This window comes from Bubalus bubalis, chromosome X (genome assembly GCF_019923935.1).
Source record: "Bubalus bubalis isolate 160015118507 breed Murrah chromosome X, NDDB_SH_1, whole genome shotgun sequence".
Taxonomy (NCBI): Eukaryota; Metazoa; Chordata; class Mammalia; order Artiodactyla; family Bovidae; genus Bubalus; species Bubalus bubalis.
The window spans coordinates 86946548-86963679 of NC_059181.1; the positions used below are offsets into that span (position 1 = coordinate 86946548).

Sequence of the window (17132 nt, forward strand, 5' to 3'; positions counted from 1 at the left end):
GACTCCGTGTCTTCACTCCCAGGAACACTGTGGGGGGACGGTGACGGCAGCAGATGTGTGTCAAGAAGAATGCGAAACAGTGTGAATTCCCTTCCAGATAACTCCAGGGGAGGGGAGAGAGAGAGAGAGAAAGGGAGAGAGAGAGGTGCAGGACTGCACCGGGTAAGGCGCTCAGCTTCTTTTCTTAGAGAGACAAATCCACAGGGTCAATACACAGCCAAAAGCATATACTCAGGATTAACATATCACGCTAGCTTCCAGAAGTTTAAGATATAGTCATCGACACCCCCCACCCCCGACCCCCTGCCCCCCACCCCCCACCCCCCACCCCCAATCTGTAGCTAAGTCGGACTCCTAAGGACAGTCTGTCTGGTAGAGAGATGTTGAGAGGAGTCGCGTGCTGGCAGCGACAGCCCCTGTGCTGGGCCGGGCTGGGCAGGGCGGGCTCCGAGGCCTGCACTGGGTCTCCCCAGGGCAGACATGGTCACCAGGTACCTTACCCAGGACGAGCGGGGTAATCCCAGATGCCTGCTCCCTAGTGGACTGAGCTGCCCTGCCCGTCAGCGAGGGACAGGGCACTTTGGGGATGGCTGGTGTGGAGCTACTGGGCCCAGGGGCGAGTGCTCCCAAGGCTGCCAGCATGTAGAGCTGGCCACCAACAGCCCAGAGTGGCTGTTTTCTGCAGACCCACTACCTGGGCACCAGCCCTCAGGGTGGCTCCTGCCGAGTGAGTGAGAGCTTGGGCACATTTGGGCTGTGTGCCCTCTCCCCTCCGCTCGCTCGGCACCGCCGTGGCCCTGGAGGGGAACAGGTGCCAAGAGGAGCTCGAGACCCACAGGCCTCCGGCTTCAGGCCTGCCTCCCTCTGACTCCCACGATGGAGCAGGAAGTGGACCTGACGTCACATCTCAGCCCTAGAGAAGAGAGAAAATACAGCTCTGTGACGGGCGTAGTGACGGGGGGGCCGTGGCCCTCACAGTGACGCCCAGAGGCCAGGGAAGGGGCAAGGATACCCAGGGTGGCAGCTGCCTGGAGCCCTCAGGGACAGCCTCCAATCCAGGGACTTCTCAGTCCCTGGAGACTGAGGACTCAGGGGGGCCCTGACTGGCCCAGCAGACACATATACTCACCACAAGATGCAAAGACCACAAAGCTCAAACCTGGGGCCACGGTTGGAGAAGGGGGGCAGGCCTGGGCAGATGGCCTACTTAATAAGGGTCTTTAAGGAGCGGGTGAATGTGCTCATAACAGTCGCTGAAGTTGGGGAGCCTGGCGGGTGGCCCCCAGCTGCCCCCAAAGCTGTTGCTGCCTGCTGTTGCTGCTGCTGCTGCTGGTTAAGGTTCCGGGCAGTGGACTCCTCAGCTGCGCGCAGCAGGAAGGTGTAGTTCCTCACCACTTCCTCCACCTTGGCCAGCAGCTCCTGGCGCTGGGCCTCAGAGCGCACAATGAACACCAGCCGCACGAAGGTCTCAATGAGGCTGCTCAGCACCTGGAAGCTGCCCGTGATGGCCGCCAGCATGTGCGTGGGGCTCTTGTCCACGTTGGCCACACGGCGGCAGGAGGCCCGGAGCTCCTTGAACTTGAGAGCCAGTTCCAGTTTGTATTCAGAGATCTGGGAGACGTAGGGCTTGGGGGCGCGGGCCTCAGGACTGGCCACACACTGCCGCAGGACCGTCAGCAGCTCGTTGGTGTCCAGCCGGGCGGCCAAGAAGCCATCGGGCAGGCCATAGGCATGGGCCCGCAGGGCATTGATTTTGGCCAGGCTTCCCTCGAAGGTGGACACCCGCAGGTCGATCTCCTGGGTGCGGGATGCCTCGGGGCTGCTGCTGCTGCAGGTGGCGGCATCCAGCACCTGCAGGGTCCTGCTCACCACGGGCACTACCTGCTCGTCCAGCTTCATGCCGGGCAGGATCTTCATGGGGATGGAGTACGAGAGCTCGTCCTTGCCATCGCTGGCATCATCTGCCATGTCACACTTGCGGTAGTAGAAGCAGTAGCGGATGGAGCAGCACTTGCCGCTCTCACTGTCCTCGTCCAGCTCCGCGGGCTTCCGGTACACCTCTTCTGGCAGTGAGAACACGGCCATCTGTCGGGGCCCTTTGGTCTCAGGGGCGACATGGACGTAGGAGGGGTCTCCCAAGGTCGGGGACTCCAGCGACTTGCTTTTGGGACCCACGCCTAGGGGGAGGCCCGCCTCTACCTCCTTGGCCTCCCTGGGCAGCATGCCCAGGGGTGGGTGCGGATAGATGTCTGAGGTCAGTGAGGCTCTGTCACCCTGGTCCAGCTCACTGATGCTGTAGCGGCGCATCAGTTTCCTGTAGTTGGGAGCTCCGAGACACTCGCCCCCGGAGGCACACGTGGTCAGGCAAGAAACACCACTCTCAGGGTCCGATCGGCACTCTCGGGACTCCAGGCTGGTGGAGCGGATGCGCCTGACACTGGTGGGGGTGTCAAGGCTCAAGCCTGGGCCGGCCTCTGGCTGCCTCTGGGTAGGCGGGACCCTGTCCCGATCCTTGCCCCGGAGGCTGGGCACTGGCGTCTGGGGAGCCTGAGGCCGGGCCCCCCTGCACATGCGCTTGCAATCGCAGCTGCGCCTCTGCTCACGGGACATGCCGGGTCCCTGCTGCACAGGGCTGCTGCGGAGCTGGCAGCTGCAGCGGCCTGGCGCTGGGGGTTGCAGGTACTCGGCTCCTGGCAGCTCCCCCTGGCTTGGCGGCTTAAGGAGTTCCTCGAGGAACTCCAGCTCATACTGCTTCACCTTCTGCAGCTGGGCCTGCCGCTCATCGGTCTCCTTCTTCTGGCGTGTTGGGAAGGTGGCAGAGAATAAATTACGGAGCCGGAAAGGACCCCGGGAAGATTTGGGCTTGGCAGGGCCTTCGGAGGCTGACTGGGCTCCATCGAGAGTGGTTTCGATCTTTCTGGAGGGCATAGTGCTCACCTGCCGGTTGGCGGCTTGAGGCCTCAGTGGGCTATGGCCTCGTGGCGGGCAGCTGGGGCTCTGCAGAATCATGGGGTAGCTGACTCGGGGGACCAGGCTGGTCTCCTCAAGTTTGCTGCTTTGGGGGGTGCTCTCCAGCTGCCCCTTCTCCCCATGGCCAGAGACAGTGCCCTGTTTGTGCACAGAAGGCTTGGCACCCTCGGGCCCACCCTTGCCTGCCACCTCCCCGGTACCTTGCTTGCCTGCTGACTCTCGACTCACTCGAGACAGATAGGTTTTGGGAGGGAAAGTTTGAACAGGCAGCCTGTCCTCTTGTGGGGAGAGGTGCAGGCTCTCAGCTCGGCTGCCTGTGGGTGCTCTGGAGCTGGAAGAGACCTCTGGGCTCAGCTGCTGCTGGGAACTGCGTGAGGTCTCCGGAGCACCGGGGCTCATTTTGAACTTCAGATTCTTAGTGGCACTGCCACTCATTGTGCTAATTTCCGGCCTTACTAGGCTGACCTCTGACCTCCCCATGCTGGCCTCTAGCCTTCTCTCCCCACTGCTGGGGGTGTTCCCCAAGGCTCCGGCAGGGGCAGGTAGGCTCTTAGTGTGAACCACCTGCTGGAGGGCAGCTGAGATGATGGCTGGGGTCATGCTGCCCTTTGGGTCCAGGATAAGCTTGGGGCTCAACCTGACCTCCTTGGGCAGATTCTCCCTTAGCTCAGAGACCTGCTCTTCACTAAGGGATGGTGTGGCCGCCCTCAGTGACATCTCTAGGCCTGCCCTAGTGTGGCCAGGCCCTTTGTCCTCAGGAACTGGGGACAGCAGGCTCAGATTCTTCGGCTCACTCAGCTGTGGAGACAGTGCCGGGTGCACTGCCAGGGCATATGTTCGTTCACGCTGTGGCTGGGCCTCCGATGAGGGCAGCTTCCTCCGAGCACCAGGGGGACCGGGACTCTGACCTGCAACCACTGGGTGGAGGGATGAGTTGGGATCCGGGCGCCCGAGAGAATAAGGGGCCGTGAGAACAGCCTGGGCCGCACAACTCTGGATCCGGAAGGGCAGGTCCTTGCGGGCCAGGAGGCTGTCCTTGTTGAGGTGCTGGGCCAGGAAGTAGGTGGTGTTCTGGTGCTGCTTCATGGCCGACATCATCTCCGACATGTCTGTGAGCTCTGAAGAGTTGGTCTCATGGCCCGAGTCCAGTGATGATTCAGGGGTGATTGTGGCCAGCACAATCAGACCTGGGGGGACAGGAAGAGGGCTCTGCAGCACTTACTCAGGTCAAGTCCTTTCCGATCATACGTAGACAGTCTGTGAGGGTCAAGGTTAGTCAACAGGATTTCAAGCTGGGAAAATCCAGTCAGCCCTGAGGGGCCTGCAGGGCTGAGGGTGTGAAGCGGGGAAGGGAGGGGACAAAGCGAGGCAAGCTGGGAGAGGGGTGATGAAGGGCTGGAATCCAAAAGAGAAACAAAAGAGGCCAGAGAGAAGATCTGGGCAGTTTGATGGCAAATTAACATGCAAATCACAGGCAACATAACATGCTAATAATCATCACTATTTTTAGACTCAACAGCCTAGGAAATTTTTGTTAATTGTCCTGAAGAGAGCTGACAAAGAGAGCTCCCTCTCTCTGGCACTCCTCATTTGGCCAGGCCAGCCTACTGTCCCCGCAGCTGAGACCATTTAGCAGACCTTGGCCTCTCTCTGGCTACCACATGGGCCTCTAGCCTGGGAGCAGCTAGTGCTTGGAGCTCCAGACTCTGAGAGTCATGCTAGGCCTAGGGGCCGAACACATAGGGGCTGCCCAACACCAAGGATGCTCTTACAGACAGAAAAGGCACACGCTCGCCCTGGTCAGCTAGGCTCCCTCTGACCCCAATAGCTTCACTTTCTGTCCACACTTGTCCTTGCCTCACATGCTTTCCCATATGCCTTCTTCCTCCCTATTTCTTTCCTTTCACTACAGCATTGACCTCTTTTAGGCATATGTGTATGGAAGGAAGGATGTACATGTGGCTATGGGTGCATGTCAGACATGTGAGCTTGTTTAGAAGATGGATGTATGTGGGTCTATAACAGGGAATAGCATGCATGTTGTATGGCTTGCCTACCAAATAATAATAACAATGGCTACGACCTACTGAAACCCTACAATGTACTAGGAAGTATTTATGTACTTGGCAGGAATGATCTCAATTTAATCCTCACAACACCCCTATGAGATAGGACTGTTCTCAAATCCATTCAAGATGATGAAAGTGAGGCTCAGAAAAGGTTAAGTGGCTTGGAAAAGCAAAGGTGACACCGAAAAGTGGTGAAGGAGCCAGGACTTGGGTGCATCTGACTGAGAGCCAAAACTCTGAGGCAGGATAAAGGCCTTAGCCCTGAGCAGTGATGGCTCCTGGCTCCTCTGATCCCAGGTCCCTACGTAGTTAGTTGGTCATTTTGTTTTTCTTCCAGACACATGCATGCTGGATGCTCTTTGCCTGTCTTCTATCTCTCTCACAATTTTGCTCTGATCCTCCATCCTGGCCTGGCTCCGTAGCTGTCATGGCCCCAATCCCTGGGGTCCATCCACAAGACATTTCCAAAGCGACGGGATGGTGAGAGCCAGACCTGTAGTGGGGGCTGAGCAGTAGCTCCCTGTCACAGCATCATCGCTCCCCTGACCTTATCTGAACTGCCTCTGGGCCATCCACTGCCCTGACACACCACGCTAACTTTGACCTCTGCTTGGGAAGAAGAAATGTCACCTGCTGGCCCTGCCTGGCTGGGACAAGGAAGGGGAGGCAAGAGAGAGGAGGAACGGGCTGTTACCTGCAGTCTGTGGGGGTGGGGGATGTGGTCCATCCTCTGAGGCTGCCAGGGCTTCCAGAGCCTGCAGAGTGGACACCAGGGCATCATCTAGCTCCTGGGCATGATCTCGGACTGTCCGGGTCTGCACGCTGTCAATCAGTGTCACTGGAATCTCATCGTACAGGAGCCCCCGCAGGTGGCGTCCTTGCTCCTGGCTCTGGGCAGCCCGGCGCTTGGGGTCATCCTCATCAGAACTGTTGTCTCGGAAACCAGGAGGTGGGGCAGCGATGGCAGGCAACAGCGAAGTGCTCTCATCTTCTTCCTCTTCCTCCTCCTCACTCCCAGGGGGTGGGAGGGACATCAAGTCCACCATATTGTCACGAGAGGAGCCAGACCTCCCACCTTTGCGAGGGCCCAGCTGCTCCTGGAGTTTGGCTTTGCAAGAGTCACAGTAGAAGTTCAGGGCTTCAGCCCCAAGGGAATTGTCCAAGGTGTAGGAGCGGGCCCTGCTGGCACAGGGCTCGTGGTCTAGGCTAGCTGCATCAAAGTCATCAGGGATCGCCTCATAACCTTGGCCAGAGCTCTTGGACGTGGGGTCAGACTTGGTCCGGGGCCTGGTCTCCTCAAAAAAGATTAAGTTTTCATTGACATCCATCCGGCTTTCCTGTTCCTTCCTTTGTTCCCGCATGTGGAGGTAGCAAAAGCTGACAAGCTCAGAGTCGGCAGGTGGGGGCGTGCAGCGGCTCGACTTCCTGGGGCTGGTGCCCACGCTGCCCACATAACTACTCTCCTTTTTCCCCAGGTGGCCCCCAGTGACAGGGCGGTGGGCGCTGTGCATGTAATCTAAACCCAGAAAGAGAATGAACAGATGAGTCCTGGTGCTGAGGACTGTGGCTGAGTTCACATGGCGTCTTGGGCCTGGGTCTCTGGTGCCCAGCTGGGTGGTGGGTACTGAGAAAGAGCATGATTTGGCTCCTAGAGATAAGGGGAGGGGCAGCCAGGCTGCTGCTGACCCTGAAAGTAGAGTGAGTAGAACTGAATGGCCTGGGTGGCTAAGAGCCCCCAGGGATGGGGGCAATGGGGGCCCCCATGGGGGGCCTTTTCTGCAATGGGAAAAGGCATGGGGTGAGGTGGTGTAGGGATAACACCTTGGTGTCTGGGCACAGCTGGACTCTTACATGGGTATATGTCTGGTCCAAGAGTCAGCTGTACGGGTGAGGTTTGTTTCATGTTCCTTCGGAACTGTCAGTCTCCAACCCCGTCTATTCAGAGCCTGTGTTATACTTGTGTGAGGTTGTATCTCTTCTAGCAGAAGGAATTGAGTCTGACAAGTTAGTAGTGCTTTAGTGAGAAAGTGTACAACAGGTAGTACAATTCCAAGAGTGTGTATTTCAAAGAGGATGGTCAATGGAGGGCACCTAAAAGAACAGAGCTCTACTAGCAGAATTTGGGGCATCTGAATGTGTCAAGCATATGAGAGAGATGCTGGCATGTACATTATGTGGGAGGAGAGTAGGGGGAGCATTTTTTTCAATTCCTCAAATCACATCACTTCTCAGTATTCATACAGGGCTAGCCTGCCTGCTCTATGTATATGTGGCAAAATATTCTAGTCAAGTATTTCTTTTCCTGGCCATGCCTCACTTAAGAGGAATCTTAGTTTCCTGACCAGGGATGGAACCCATGCCCCATGCATTGGAAGCACAGAGTCTTAACCACTGGACTGCCATGGAAGTCCGCTACCAAATGTATTTTAGAGACAGTAAGTGCAGGAGGAGTTCACAGAAGAGAGAGAGGCCTTCAGTCTAGAATGATCAGAGAAGACTTTCACAGAGGAGATTTAACAATGGTAAGTATGTAGATCTGAGGATTATTCATAGCAAATGCTTTCTTTCTGAATGGCTTCTCTCTTTTAGGCTGTTTTTTTTTGGCCCCTTCCCATGTTACTTGTGAGAATATACTCAGACAATGCCAGTTTCCTTTGCTATCAGCAGACAGACCGATGGCAAACACTAACTTAGGCTAAGGCTATATACCTGATCCAATTTAATCCTCACAACAACCCAATGAGGTAGGTACTATCATTATCCCCATTTTACAGAGAAAGAAACTGATCCATTCATTTTGTGACTTACCCAAGGTCACATGAATTGTAAATGGCAGTCTGGATTTTTTTTGGGGGGGTTATGCTACACAGCTTTTGGGGTCTTAGTTTCCCAACCAGAGATTGAACCCAGGACCTTGGAAGTGAACACTCAGAGTCTTAAACATTGGACCAGCTGGGAATTACCTGGCAGTCTGTATTTGAGCCCAGGTTTGAGAGACTACAAAGCCTATGTATTTTTTTTTCTTAAACTTTTTACTTTATGTTGGAGTATAGACAGTTAACAGTGTTGTGATAGTTTCACTTGGACAGCAAAGGGACTCAGACATATTTATACGTGTATCAAAGCTAGTGGAGGTGATGGAATTCCAGTTGAGCTATTTCAAATGCTAAAAGATGATGCTGTGAAAGTGCTACACTCAATATGTCAGCAAATTTGGAAAACTCAGCAGTGGCCACAGGACTGGAAAAGGTCAGTTTTCATTCCAATCCCAAAGAAAGGCAATGCCAAAGAATGCTCAAACTACTGCACAAGTGTACTCATCTCACACGGTAGTAAAGTAATGCTCAAAATTCTCCAAGCCAGGCTTCAGCAATACATGAACCTTGAACTTCCAGATGTTCAAGCTGGTTTTAGAAAAGGCAGAGGAACCAGAGATCAAATTGCCAACATCTGCTGGATCATCGAAAAAGCAAGAGAGTTCCAGAAAAACATCTATTTCTGCTTTATTGGCTATGCCAAAGCCTTTGACTGTGTGGATCACAATAAACTGTGGAAAATTCTGAAAGAGATCAGCATACAAGACCACCAGACCTGCCTCTTGAGAAACCTGTATGCAGGTCAGGAAGCAACAGTTAGAACTGGACATGGAACAACAGACTGGTTCCAAATCGGAAAAGGAGTATGTCAAGGCTGTATATTGTCACCCTGCTTATTTAACTTCTGTGCAGAGTACATCATGAGAAACGCTGGGCTGGAAGAAGCACAAGCTGGAATCAAGATTGCTGGGAGAAATATCAATAACCTCAGATATGCAGATGACACCACCCTTATGGCAGGAAGTGAAAAAGAACTAAAGAGCCTCTTGATGAAAGTGAAAGAGGAGAGTGAAAAAGTTGGCTTAAAGCTCAACATTCAGAAAACTAAGATCATGGCATCCGGTCCCATCACTTCATGGCAAATAGATGGGGAAACAGTGGAAACAGTGGCTGACTTTATATTTCGGGGCTCCAAAATCCCTGCAGATGGTGATTGCAGCCATGAAGTTAAAAGACACTTACTCCTTGGAAGGAAAGTTATGACCAACCTAGACAGCATATGAAAAAGCAGAGACATTACTTTGCCAACAAAGGTCCATCTAGTTAAGGCTATGGTTTTTCCAGTGGTTATGTATGGATGTGAGAGTTGGACTATAAAGAAAGCTGAGCACTGAAGAATTGATGCTTTTGAACTTTGGTGTTGGAGAAGACTCTTGAGAGTCCCTTGAACTGCAAGGAGATCCAACCAGTCCATCCTAAAGGAGATCAGTCCTGGGTGTGCATTGGAAGGACTGATATTGAAGCTGAAACTCCAATACTTTGCCCACCTGACGCGAAGAGCTGACTCATAGGAAAAGACCCTGATGCTGGGAAAGATTGAGGGCAGGAGAAGGGGACAACAGAGGATGAGAGGGTTGGATGGCATCACCGACTCAGTGGACATGGGTTTGTGTGCATTCCAGGAGTTGGTGATGGACAGGGTGTCCTGGTGTGCTGCAGTTCATGGGGGTGCAAAGAGTCGGACATGACTGAGTGACTGAACTGAACTGAACTGAACTGATACTGTTTCTTTCCTTCTGCATGTTTTGAGTTTAGTTCACTGCTTTTGTTTGTTTGGGTTTTATTTTATCTATGCCTTGTGGCTTACAGGATCTTAGTTTTCCCACCAGGGATTAAACCTGAGCCATAGCAGTGAAAGTCCCATGGCCTAACCACTGGATTTCCAAGGAATTCCCATACTTTGCTCTTCTTCAAGTTTTGTAAGGTGGAAGGTCAGATAACTGATATAAAGTCTTTTTTTCTTTTTAAATCCAGGTGTTTATAAATTTCCCTCTAAACCCTACATTTGTTAGATCTCATAAGTTTTCATGCATTCTATCTTCATTTTCATCCATGTCAAAGTATTTTCCAGTTTCCCTTGTGATTTATTTTTTGACCCATTGGTTATTTAGGAATGCTTTATTTAATTTCCATGTACCTATGAATTTCCCAGATTTCTTTCTGTTATTATTTTTTTTTTCTATTTCTGTTGTGCTCAAAAAACATACTTTATAAGATTTCATTCCTTTTAAATTTGTTGAGGTTTATTTTATGACCTAATAATATATGGTCTGTCCTGGAGAATGTTCCAGGTGTACTTAAGAAGAGTGTATATTCTGCTATTGTTAAATGACATATTCTATAGATTTCTGTTAGGTCTAATTGGTTTATGGTGCTGTTCAGGTCCTCTGTTTCTTCACTGATCTTCTGCCTAGTTGTTCTATCCATTATTGTAATTAGGGTATTGAATTCTCCAGCTATCGCAGTTTTATTGTGTTTTTCTCTTTTCAATTCAATCAGGTTTTGCTTCATGTATTTTGGGCTCCATTGTTAAGTGACATCATCACAGTTTTGTGATGGCTGTAAGCTCTAGTGAAAAGCAACACTGATTCATTGCCCCCGTCAAACTGGAATTTGAAAGGCATTTGGAAGTTTTTTTTTTTTTATCCCCCCAGCATCTAGACCACTATGATGAACTATAGGGTAATGGTTAAAAACATAGACTTATATAGTTATACGACAGCCTGTATGGGAGGAGAGTTTGGGGAAGAATCCATTCAGTTCAGTCACTCAGTCGTGTCCGACTCTTTGCCACCCCATGAACCACAGCATGCCAGGCCTCCCTGTCCATCACCAACTCCCAGAGTTTACCCAAACTCATGTCTACTGAGTCCGTGATGCCATCCAACCCTCTCATCCTCTGTTGTCCCCTTCTCCTTCTGCCCTCAATCTTTCCCAGCATCAGGGTCTTTTCCTATGAGTCAGCTCTTTGCATCAGGTGGGCAAAGTATTGGAGCTTCAGCTTCAGCATCAGTCCTTCCAATGAACACCCAGGACTGATCTCCTTTAGGATGGACTGGTTGGATCTCCTTGCAGTTCAAGGGACTCTCAAGAGTCTTCTCCAACACCAAAGTTCAAAAGCATCAATTCTTCGGTGCTCAGCTTTCTTTATAGTCCAACTCTCACATCCATACATGACCACTGGAAAAACCATAGCCTTAACTAGATGGACCTTTGTTGGCAAAGTAATGTCTCTGCTTTTTCATATGCTGTCTAGGTTGGTCATAACTTTCCTTCCAAGGAGTAAGTGTCTTTTAACTTCATGGCTGCAATCACCATCTGCAGGGATTTTGGAGCCCCGAAATATAAAGTCAGCCACTGTTTCCACTGTTTCCCCATCTATTTGCCATGAAGTGATGGGACCGGATGCCATGATCTTAGTTTTCTGAATGTTGAGCTTTAAGCCAACTTTTTCACTCTCCTCTTTCACTTTCATCAAGAGGCTCTTTAGTTCTTTTTCACTTCCTGCCATAAGGGTGGTGTCATCTGCATATCTGAGGTTATTGATATTTCTCCCAGCAATCTTGATTCCAGCTTGTGCTTCTTCCAGCCCAGCGTTTCTCATGATGTACTCTGCACAGAAGTTAAATAAGCAGGGTGACAATATACAGCCTTGACATACTCCTTTTCCGATTTGGAACCAGTCTGTTGTTCCATGTCCAGTTCTAACTGTTGCTTCCTGACCTGCATACAGGTTTCTCAAGAGGCAGGTCTGGTGGTCTTGTATGCTGATCTCTTTCAGAATTTTCCACAGTTTATTGTGATCCACACAGTCAAAGGCTTTGGCATAGCCAATAAAGCAGAAATAGATGTTTTTCTGGAACTCTCTTGCTTTTTCGATGATCCAGCAGATGTTGGCAATTTGATCTCTGCTTTGCTGGAGCAGCCGTGAAGAGATACCCCACATCCAAGGTAAGAGAAAACCAAGTAAGAGGTAGGCACTGAGAGAGGGCATCAGAGGGCAGACAGACTGAAAGCACAATCACAGACAACTAGCCAATCTGATCACCTGGACCACGGCCTTGTCTAACTCAGTGAAACTAAGCCATGCTGTGTGGGGCCACCCAAGATGGCCAGCTCATGGTGGAGAGGTCTGACAGAATGTGGTCCACTGGAGAAGGGAATGGCAAACCACTTCAGTATTCTTGCCTTGAGAACCCCATGAACAGTATGAAAAGGCAAAAAGATAGGATACTGAAAGATGAACTGAAAGATGAACTCCCCAGGTCAGTAGGTGCTCAATATGCTACTGGAGATCAGTGGAGAAATAACTCCAGAAAGAATGAAGGGATGGAGCCAAAGCAAAAACAACACCCAGTTGTGGATGGGACTGGTGATAGAAGCAAGGTTCGATGCTGTAAAGAGCAATATTGCATAGGAACCTGGAATGTTAGGTCCATGAATCAAAGCAAATTGGAAGTGGCCAAACAGGAGATGACAAGAGTGAACATAGACATTCTAGGAATCAGCAAACTAAAATGGACTGGAATGTGTGAATTTAATTCAGATGACCATTATAACTACTACTGTGGGCAGGAATCCCTTAGAAGAAGTGAAGTAGCCATTATAGTCAACAAAAGAGTCCGAAATGCAGTACTTGGATGCAATCTCACAAACGACAAAATGATCTCTGCTTGTTTCCAAGGCAAACCATTCAATATCACGGTAATCTAAGTCTATGCCCCGACCAGTAACGCTGAAGAAGCTGAAGTTGAACAGTTATATGAAGACCTACCAGACCTTCTAGAACTAACACCCAAAAAAGATGTCCTTTTCATTATAGGAGACTGGAATGCAAAAGTAGGAAGTCAAGAAACACCTGGAGTAACAGGCAAATTTGGCCTTGGAATACAGAATGAAGCAGGGCAAAGGCTGATAGAGTTCTGCCAAGAGAATGCACTGGTCATAGCAAACACCCTCTTCCAACAACACAAGAGAAGACTCTACACATGGGCATCACCAGATGGTTGACACCGAAATCAGATTGATTATATTCTTTGCAGCCAAAGATGGAAAAGCTCTATACAGTCAGCAAAAACAAGACTGGGAGCTGACTGTGGCTCAGATCATGAACTCCTTATAGCCAAATTCAGACTGAAATTGAAGAAAGTAGAGAAAAGCACTAGACCATTCAGGTATGACCTACATCAAATCCCTTATCACTATACAGTGTAAGTGAGAAATAGATTTAAGGGACTAGATCTGATAGACAGAGTGCCTGATGAACTATGAATGGAGGTTTGTGACATTGTACAGGAGACAGAAATCAAGACCATCCCCAAGAAAAAGAAATGCAAAAAAGCAAAATGGCTGTTTGAGGAGGCCTTACAAATAGCTGTGAAAAGAAGGGAAGCGACTTAATATACAATATAATCATACAATCAGCAATATAATCATTTATAAGGTGAATATTTTGAATAAGCTTATGCCAACAAATTAGATAACCTAAGATAAAATGGACAAATTCCTAAAAATACACCAATTACCAGAACTGAATTAAGAAGATAGAAAATCTAAATAGGCCAATAGCAAGAAGATAAACTGAATCAGTAATTAACTCTCCCCAAATTAATCAAGTCAATCAGTCAGTCAGTCCAGGCCCAAAATGGCTTCACTGGTGAATTTCATAAAGTGCTCAAAGAAGTACTTTATAGTATTCTTCACAAACCCTTCCAAGAAATGATAAGGAACAGATACTCCTCAGCTCATTTTATGATTGTCAATATTACCTTGATACTAAACCAGACAAAAACATCACACAAGAGAACTACAGACCAATATTCTTTATGAATATAGATAAAAAATATAACATAGTCCTCAACAAAATACTAGCAATCAGAATCCAGCAACATATATCAAGAATTATACATCATGCCCAAGAGGGATTTATTGCAGGAATGCCGCATTGGTTTAACATCTGAAAATCAATTAATGTAATATACCACGTTAATAGAATAGAGGACAAAAACCACATGATCATCTCAATAGACACAAAAAAATCATTTGACAAAGTCCAACATCTTTCATGATAAAACTCAACAAGATAGCAATAAAAGGAAATATCCTCAACATGATAAAGGTTAACTGTGAAAAACCTAAGTTAATTTCATACTTGATGGTGAAAGACTGAAAGCTTCCCCCTAAAATAAGGAAAAAGTCCAGGATTTCTACTTTCACCACTTCTATTCAACACCATACTTGGATTTCTTGCCAGGACAATTATTAAAATGAAATACAGTCATCCAGATTGGAAAGAAAGAAGTAAAACTATTTCTATTTGTAGATCTTATATATAGAAAATCCCAAGGAATCCACTAATAAACTATTAGAACTAATAAACCATCTCAGCAAGACATCCCTGGCAGTCCAGTGGTTAAGAATATGCTTCCACTGCAGGGGGCACAGGTTCCATCCCTGGCTGGGGAACTAAGATCCTGCATGCCACATGGTGCAGCCAGAAAAACAAAAAAAAGCCCAATATCAGCAAGGTTACAGTATAAAAACTTAATATACAAAAATCAATTGTATGTTTATGCAATAGCAATAAATAATCTGATAATAAAATTAGGAAACAATTCTATTTACAATAGCATAAAAATAATATACTTAGGTATAAATTTAATAAAAGAAACTGGAAACTACTGGAAACTACAAAACATTTGCAAAAGAAATTGAAGAAGATTTAAATAAATGGAAAGATACTATGTGTTCATGGACTGGAAGACTTAATATTGCTAAGATAGCAATACTTCCCAAGTTGATCTATAGATTCAACACAGTCCCTATCAGAATTCCAGCTGACTTTATAGAAATGAAGTGAAAGTCACTCAGTCACATCCAACTCTTTGCAACCCCATGGACTATACTCCATGGAATTCTCCAGGCAAGAATACTGGTGTGGGTTGCTGTTCCCATCTCCAGGGGATCTTCCCAACCCAGGGATCGAACTCAGGTCTCCTGCATTGCAGGTGGATTCTTTACCAGCTGAGCCACAAGTAGAAATTACAAGCTAAGTAGAAACTGACAAGCTAATTCAAAAATTCACATGGAATCACGAGATCCAGAATAACCGAAACAATCTTAAAAAGATCAAAGTAGGACTCATATGTCCTGATTTTAAAACTCACTACAAAGCAATGGTAATTCAAACTGTGGTACTGGCATAAGTTTAGACATTATAGGTCATATGGAATAGAACTGAGAGTCCAGAAAAAAATCCCTTTTTTATGGTCAAATAGGCCAATTTAAGAGCTTCCCTGGTGGGTCAGTGGTTAAAAAAATCTGCCTGCCAATGCAGGAGACATGAGTTCGATCCCTGGGTTGGGAAGATCCCCTGGAGAAGGGCATGGCAACCCACTCCAGTATTCTTGCCTGGAGAATTCCCTGGACAGAGGAGCCTGGTGGGCTACAGTCCATGGTGTTGAAAAGAGTTGGACACGACTGAGCACACACACACACATGCTGCCTCTCTAAACATATAGTCAATGTAACCACATTGAGTGGGTTCAATTTAGATCATAGTGGCTGACTCTAGGGAACTCTAGGTCAGCGGGAGAATGGTATGTAATGACCTCTGTGCTTTAGGTAAGAAGTGCTCTAGGGGAGCACTGAGCCAGGAGCACGAACTAGCAGTTCAGGAGGTCTCTACCCACAGGCACTGTCCACAGGGCTCAGCCATGTACCAGGTGCTAACTCCCTGTGAGGCAGATGAATAATCAGCATAGCCAGCCTGGCAACAAGCTGCCATCAGAGGTGGGTCCCAGGGGCATGTGCACTAAGCAGGTGGTGACTTCTCTCAGCCAAGGTCCTGATGTCCAAAGGTGGCTTCCCTCTCTGCAAGATGGAAACATCTCCCAGCACCAGGTTGTCAAGGCCAGGTGACACACAGCCTGCCACTTGGTGCTGTGATGTGCAGATCCAAGGAGCAGCATGGGGCTGTGTGGCAGAGACAGTATGCCTGGAAAAGCCCACATCTCAGGACAGAAGGTTACAGATGCCAGTAAAGTCAGCTATGATATGCTGACGGCTGGGACAGCATGCCTTTCAGACTCAATCTGCTGTAAATTGCTCATCAGCTTTCCCCAAGAGGGATGCCCTAGTCTAGCCCTCTGTACTCAGTTACTCTCAAGGGTAACTTAAATGCTTGCAAAGAAATAGGATAGTGATTCAACTGTGCTGTGCTTAGTTGCTCAGTTGTGTCCGACTCTTTGCGACCCCATGGGCTGTAGCCCCCCAGGCTTCTCTGTCCATGGGGATTCTCCAGGCAAGAATACTGGAGTGGATTGCCATGCCCTCCCCCAGGGGATCTTCCCAACCCAGTGATTGAACTGAGGTCTCCCGCATTGTTGTGGCTTGTTTACCGTCTGAGCCCCCAGGGAAGCCTGGTATTCCAACTAGATCACTATATAAGTATATATGTATGTATGTGTGTGTGTGTGTGTGTGCGCGCGCTCAGTTGTGTCCAACCCTTTGCAACCCCACAGACTGTAGCCTGCCAGGCTCATCTGTCCATGGACTTTTCCAGGAAAGCATACTGGAACAGATTGCTATTCCCTCCTCCAGGGGATCTTCCTGGCCCAGGGATCAAACCCGCATCTCCTGCGTCTCCTGCATTGGCAGGCTGGTTCTTTACCTATATATGCTCAAGTATATCTCTCTCTCTCTCTCACACACACACACACACACACACAGCAGGATGTTGACTTAGCTAGCCTCCTATTACTTGGCCTTGCTATATTCTACAGTCCAGTAATCACTACTGGTTATAATAATGACCTAGAGGCTTTGGAATAAGTTCATGTTCTTTCTGACTCATCATTAAAAAAGCCTGTTATGTTCAATCCAGCTTTAGCACTCTGTGCATGTCATGGAGTTTTAACTTCATGAAAATCAGTAAGCCATGCATGGGCTATGTAGTAGCCATTAAGCATAATACTTGATTCACTAGACCAAACTGCTTTACAACCATGAGAGAAAACGTAGAGTGAGTTCCTTCAACTGTCATCCCAGTTGGGGCCCCCAAACCTTATTTTCATGGATTTCCCCAGGATACAAGGGAATTCAAGGCTGGAGAGAGAAGGTAGCTGCCTCTGGATTTCCCACAGCTGGAGAACAGGCATCTGTCTGAGTCTTTCTCAAGCCCAGGTATTGTTCTGTTGTGTCAGCTGAATTTCCCCTA

At 48.7% G+C, this 17132-nt stretch overlaps 1 protein-coding gene across 2 annotated transcripts in view; it reads right to left on the reverse strand.

Annotated features, from left to right (window-relative positions):
* Positions 1 to 336: 336 nt before the first annotated feature.
* The window catches only part of FRMPD3 (FERM and PDZ domain containing 3), a 68355-nt gene continuing 51559 nt past the window's right edge, over positions 337 to 17132 (reverse strand). The window contains exons 13-14 of one of the 2 annotated variants that reach the window (XM_006050718.4): positions 5734 to 6555; positions 337 to 4157 (exon numbers count right to left, since the gene is read on the reverse strand). In XM_006050718.4, coding sequence (XP_006050780.3) covers positions 1204 to 4157; positions 5734 to 6555 — 3776 coding nt within the window. In that variant the 3' untranslated portion in view covers positions 337 to 1203. The remainder of the gene's footprint in view (positions 4158 to 5733; positions 6556 to 17132) is intronic. The other variant, XM_006050722.4, reaches the window with a different exon arrangement.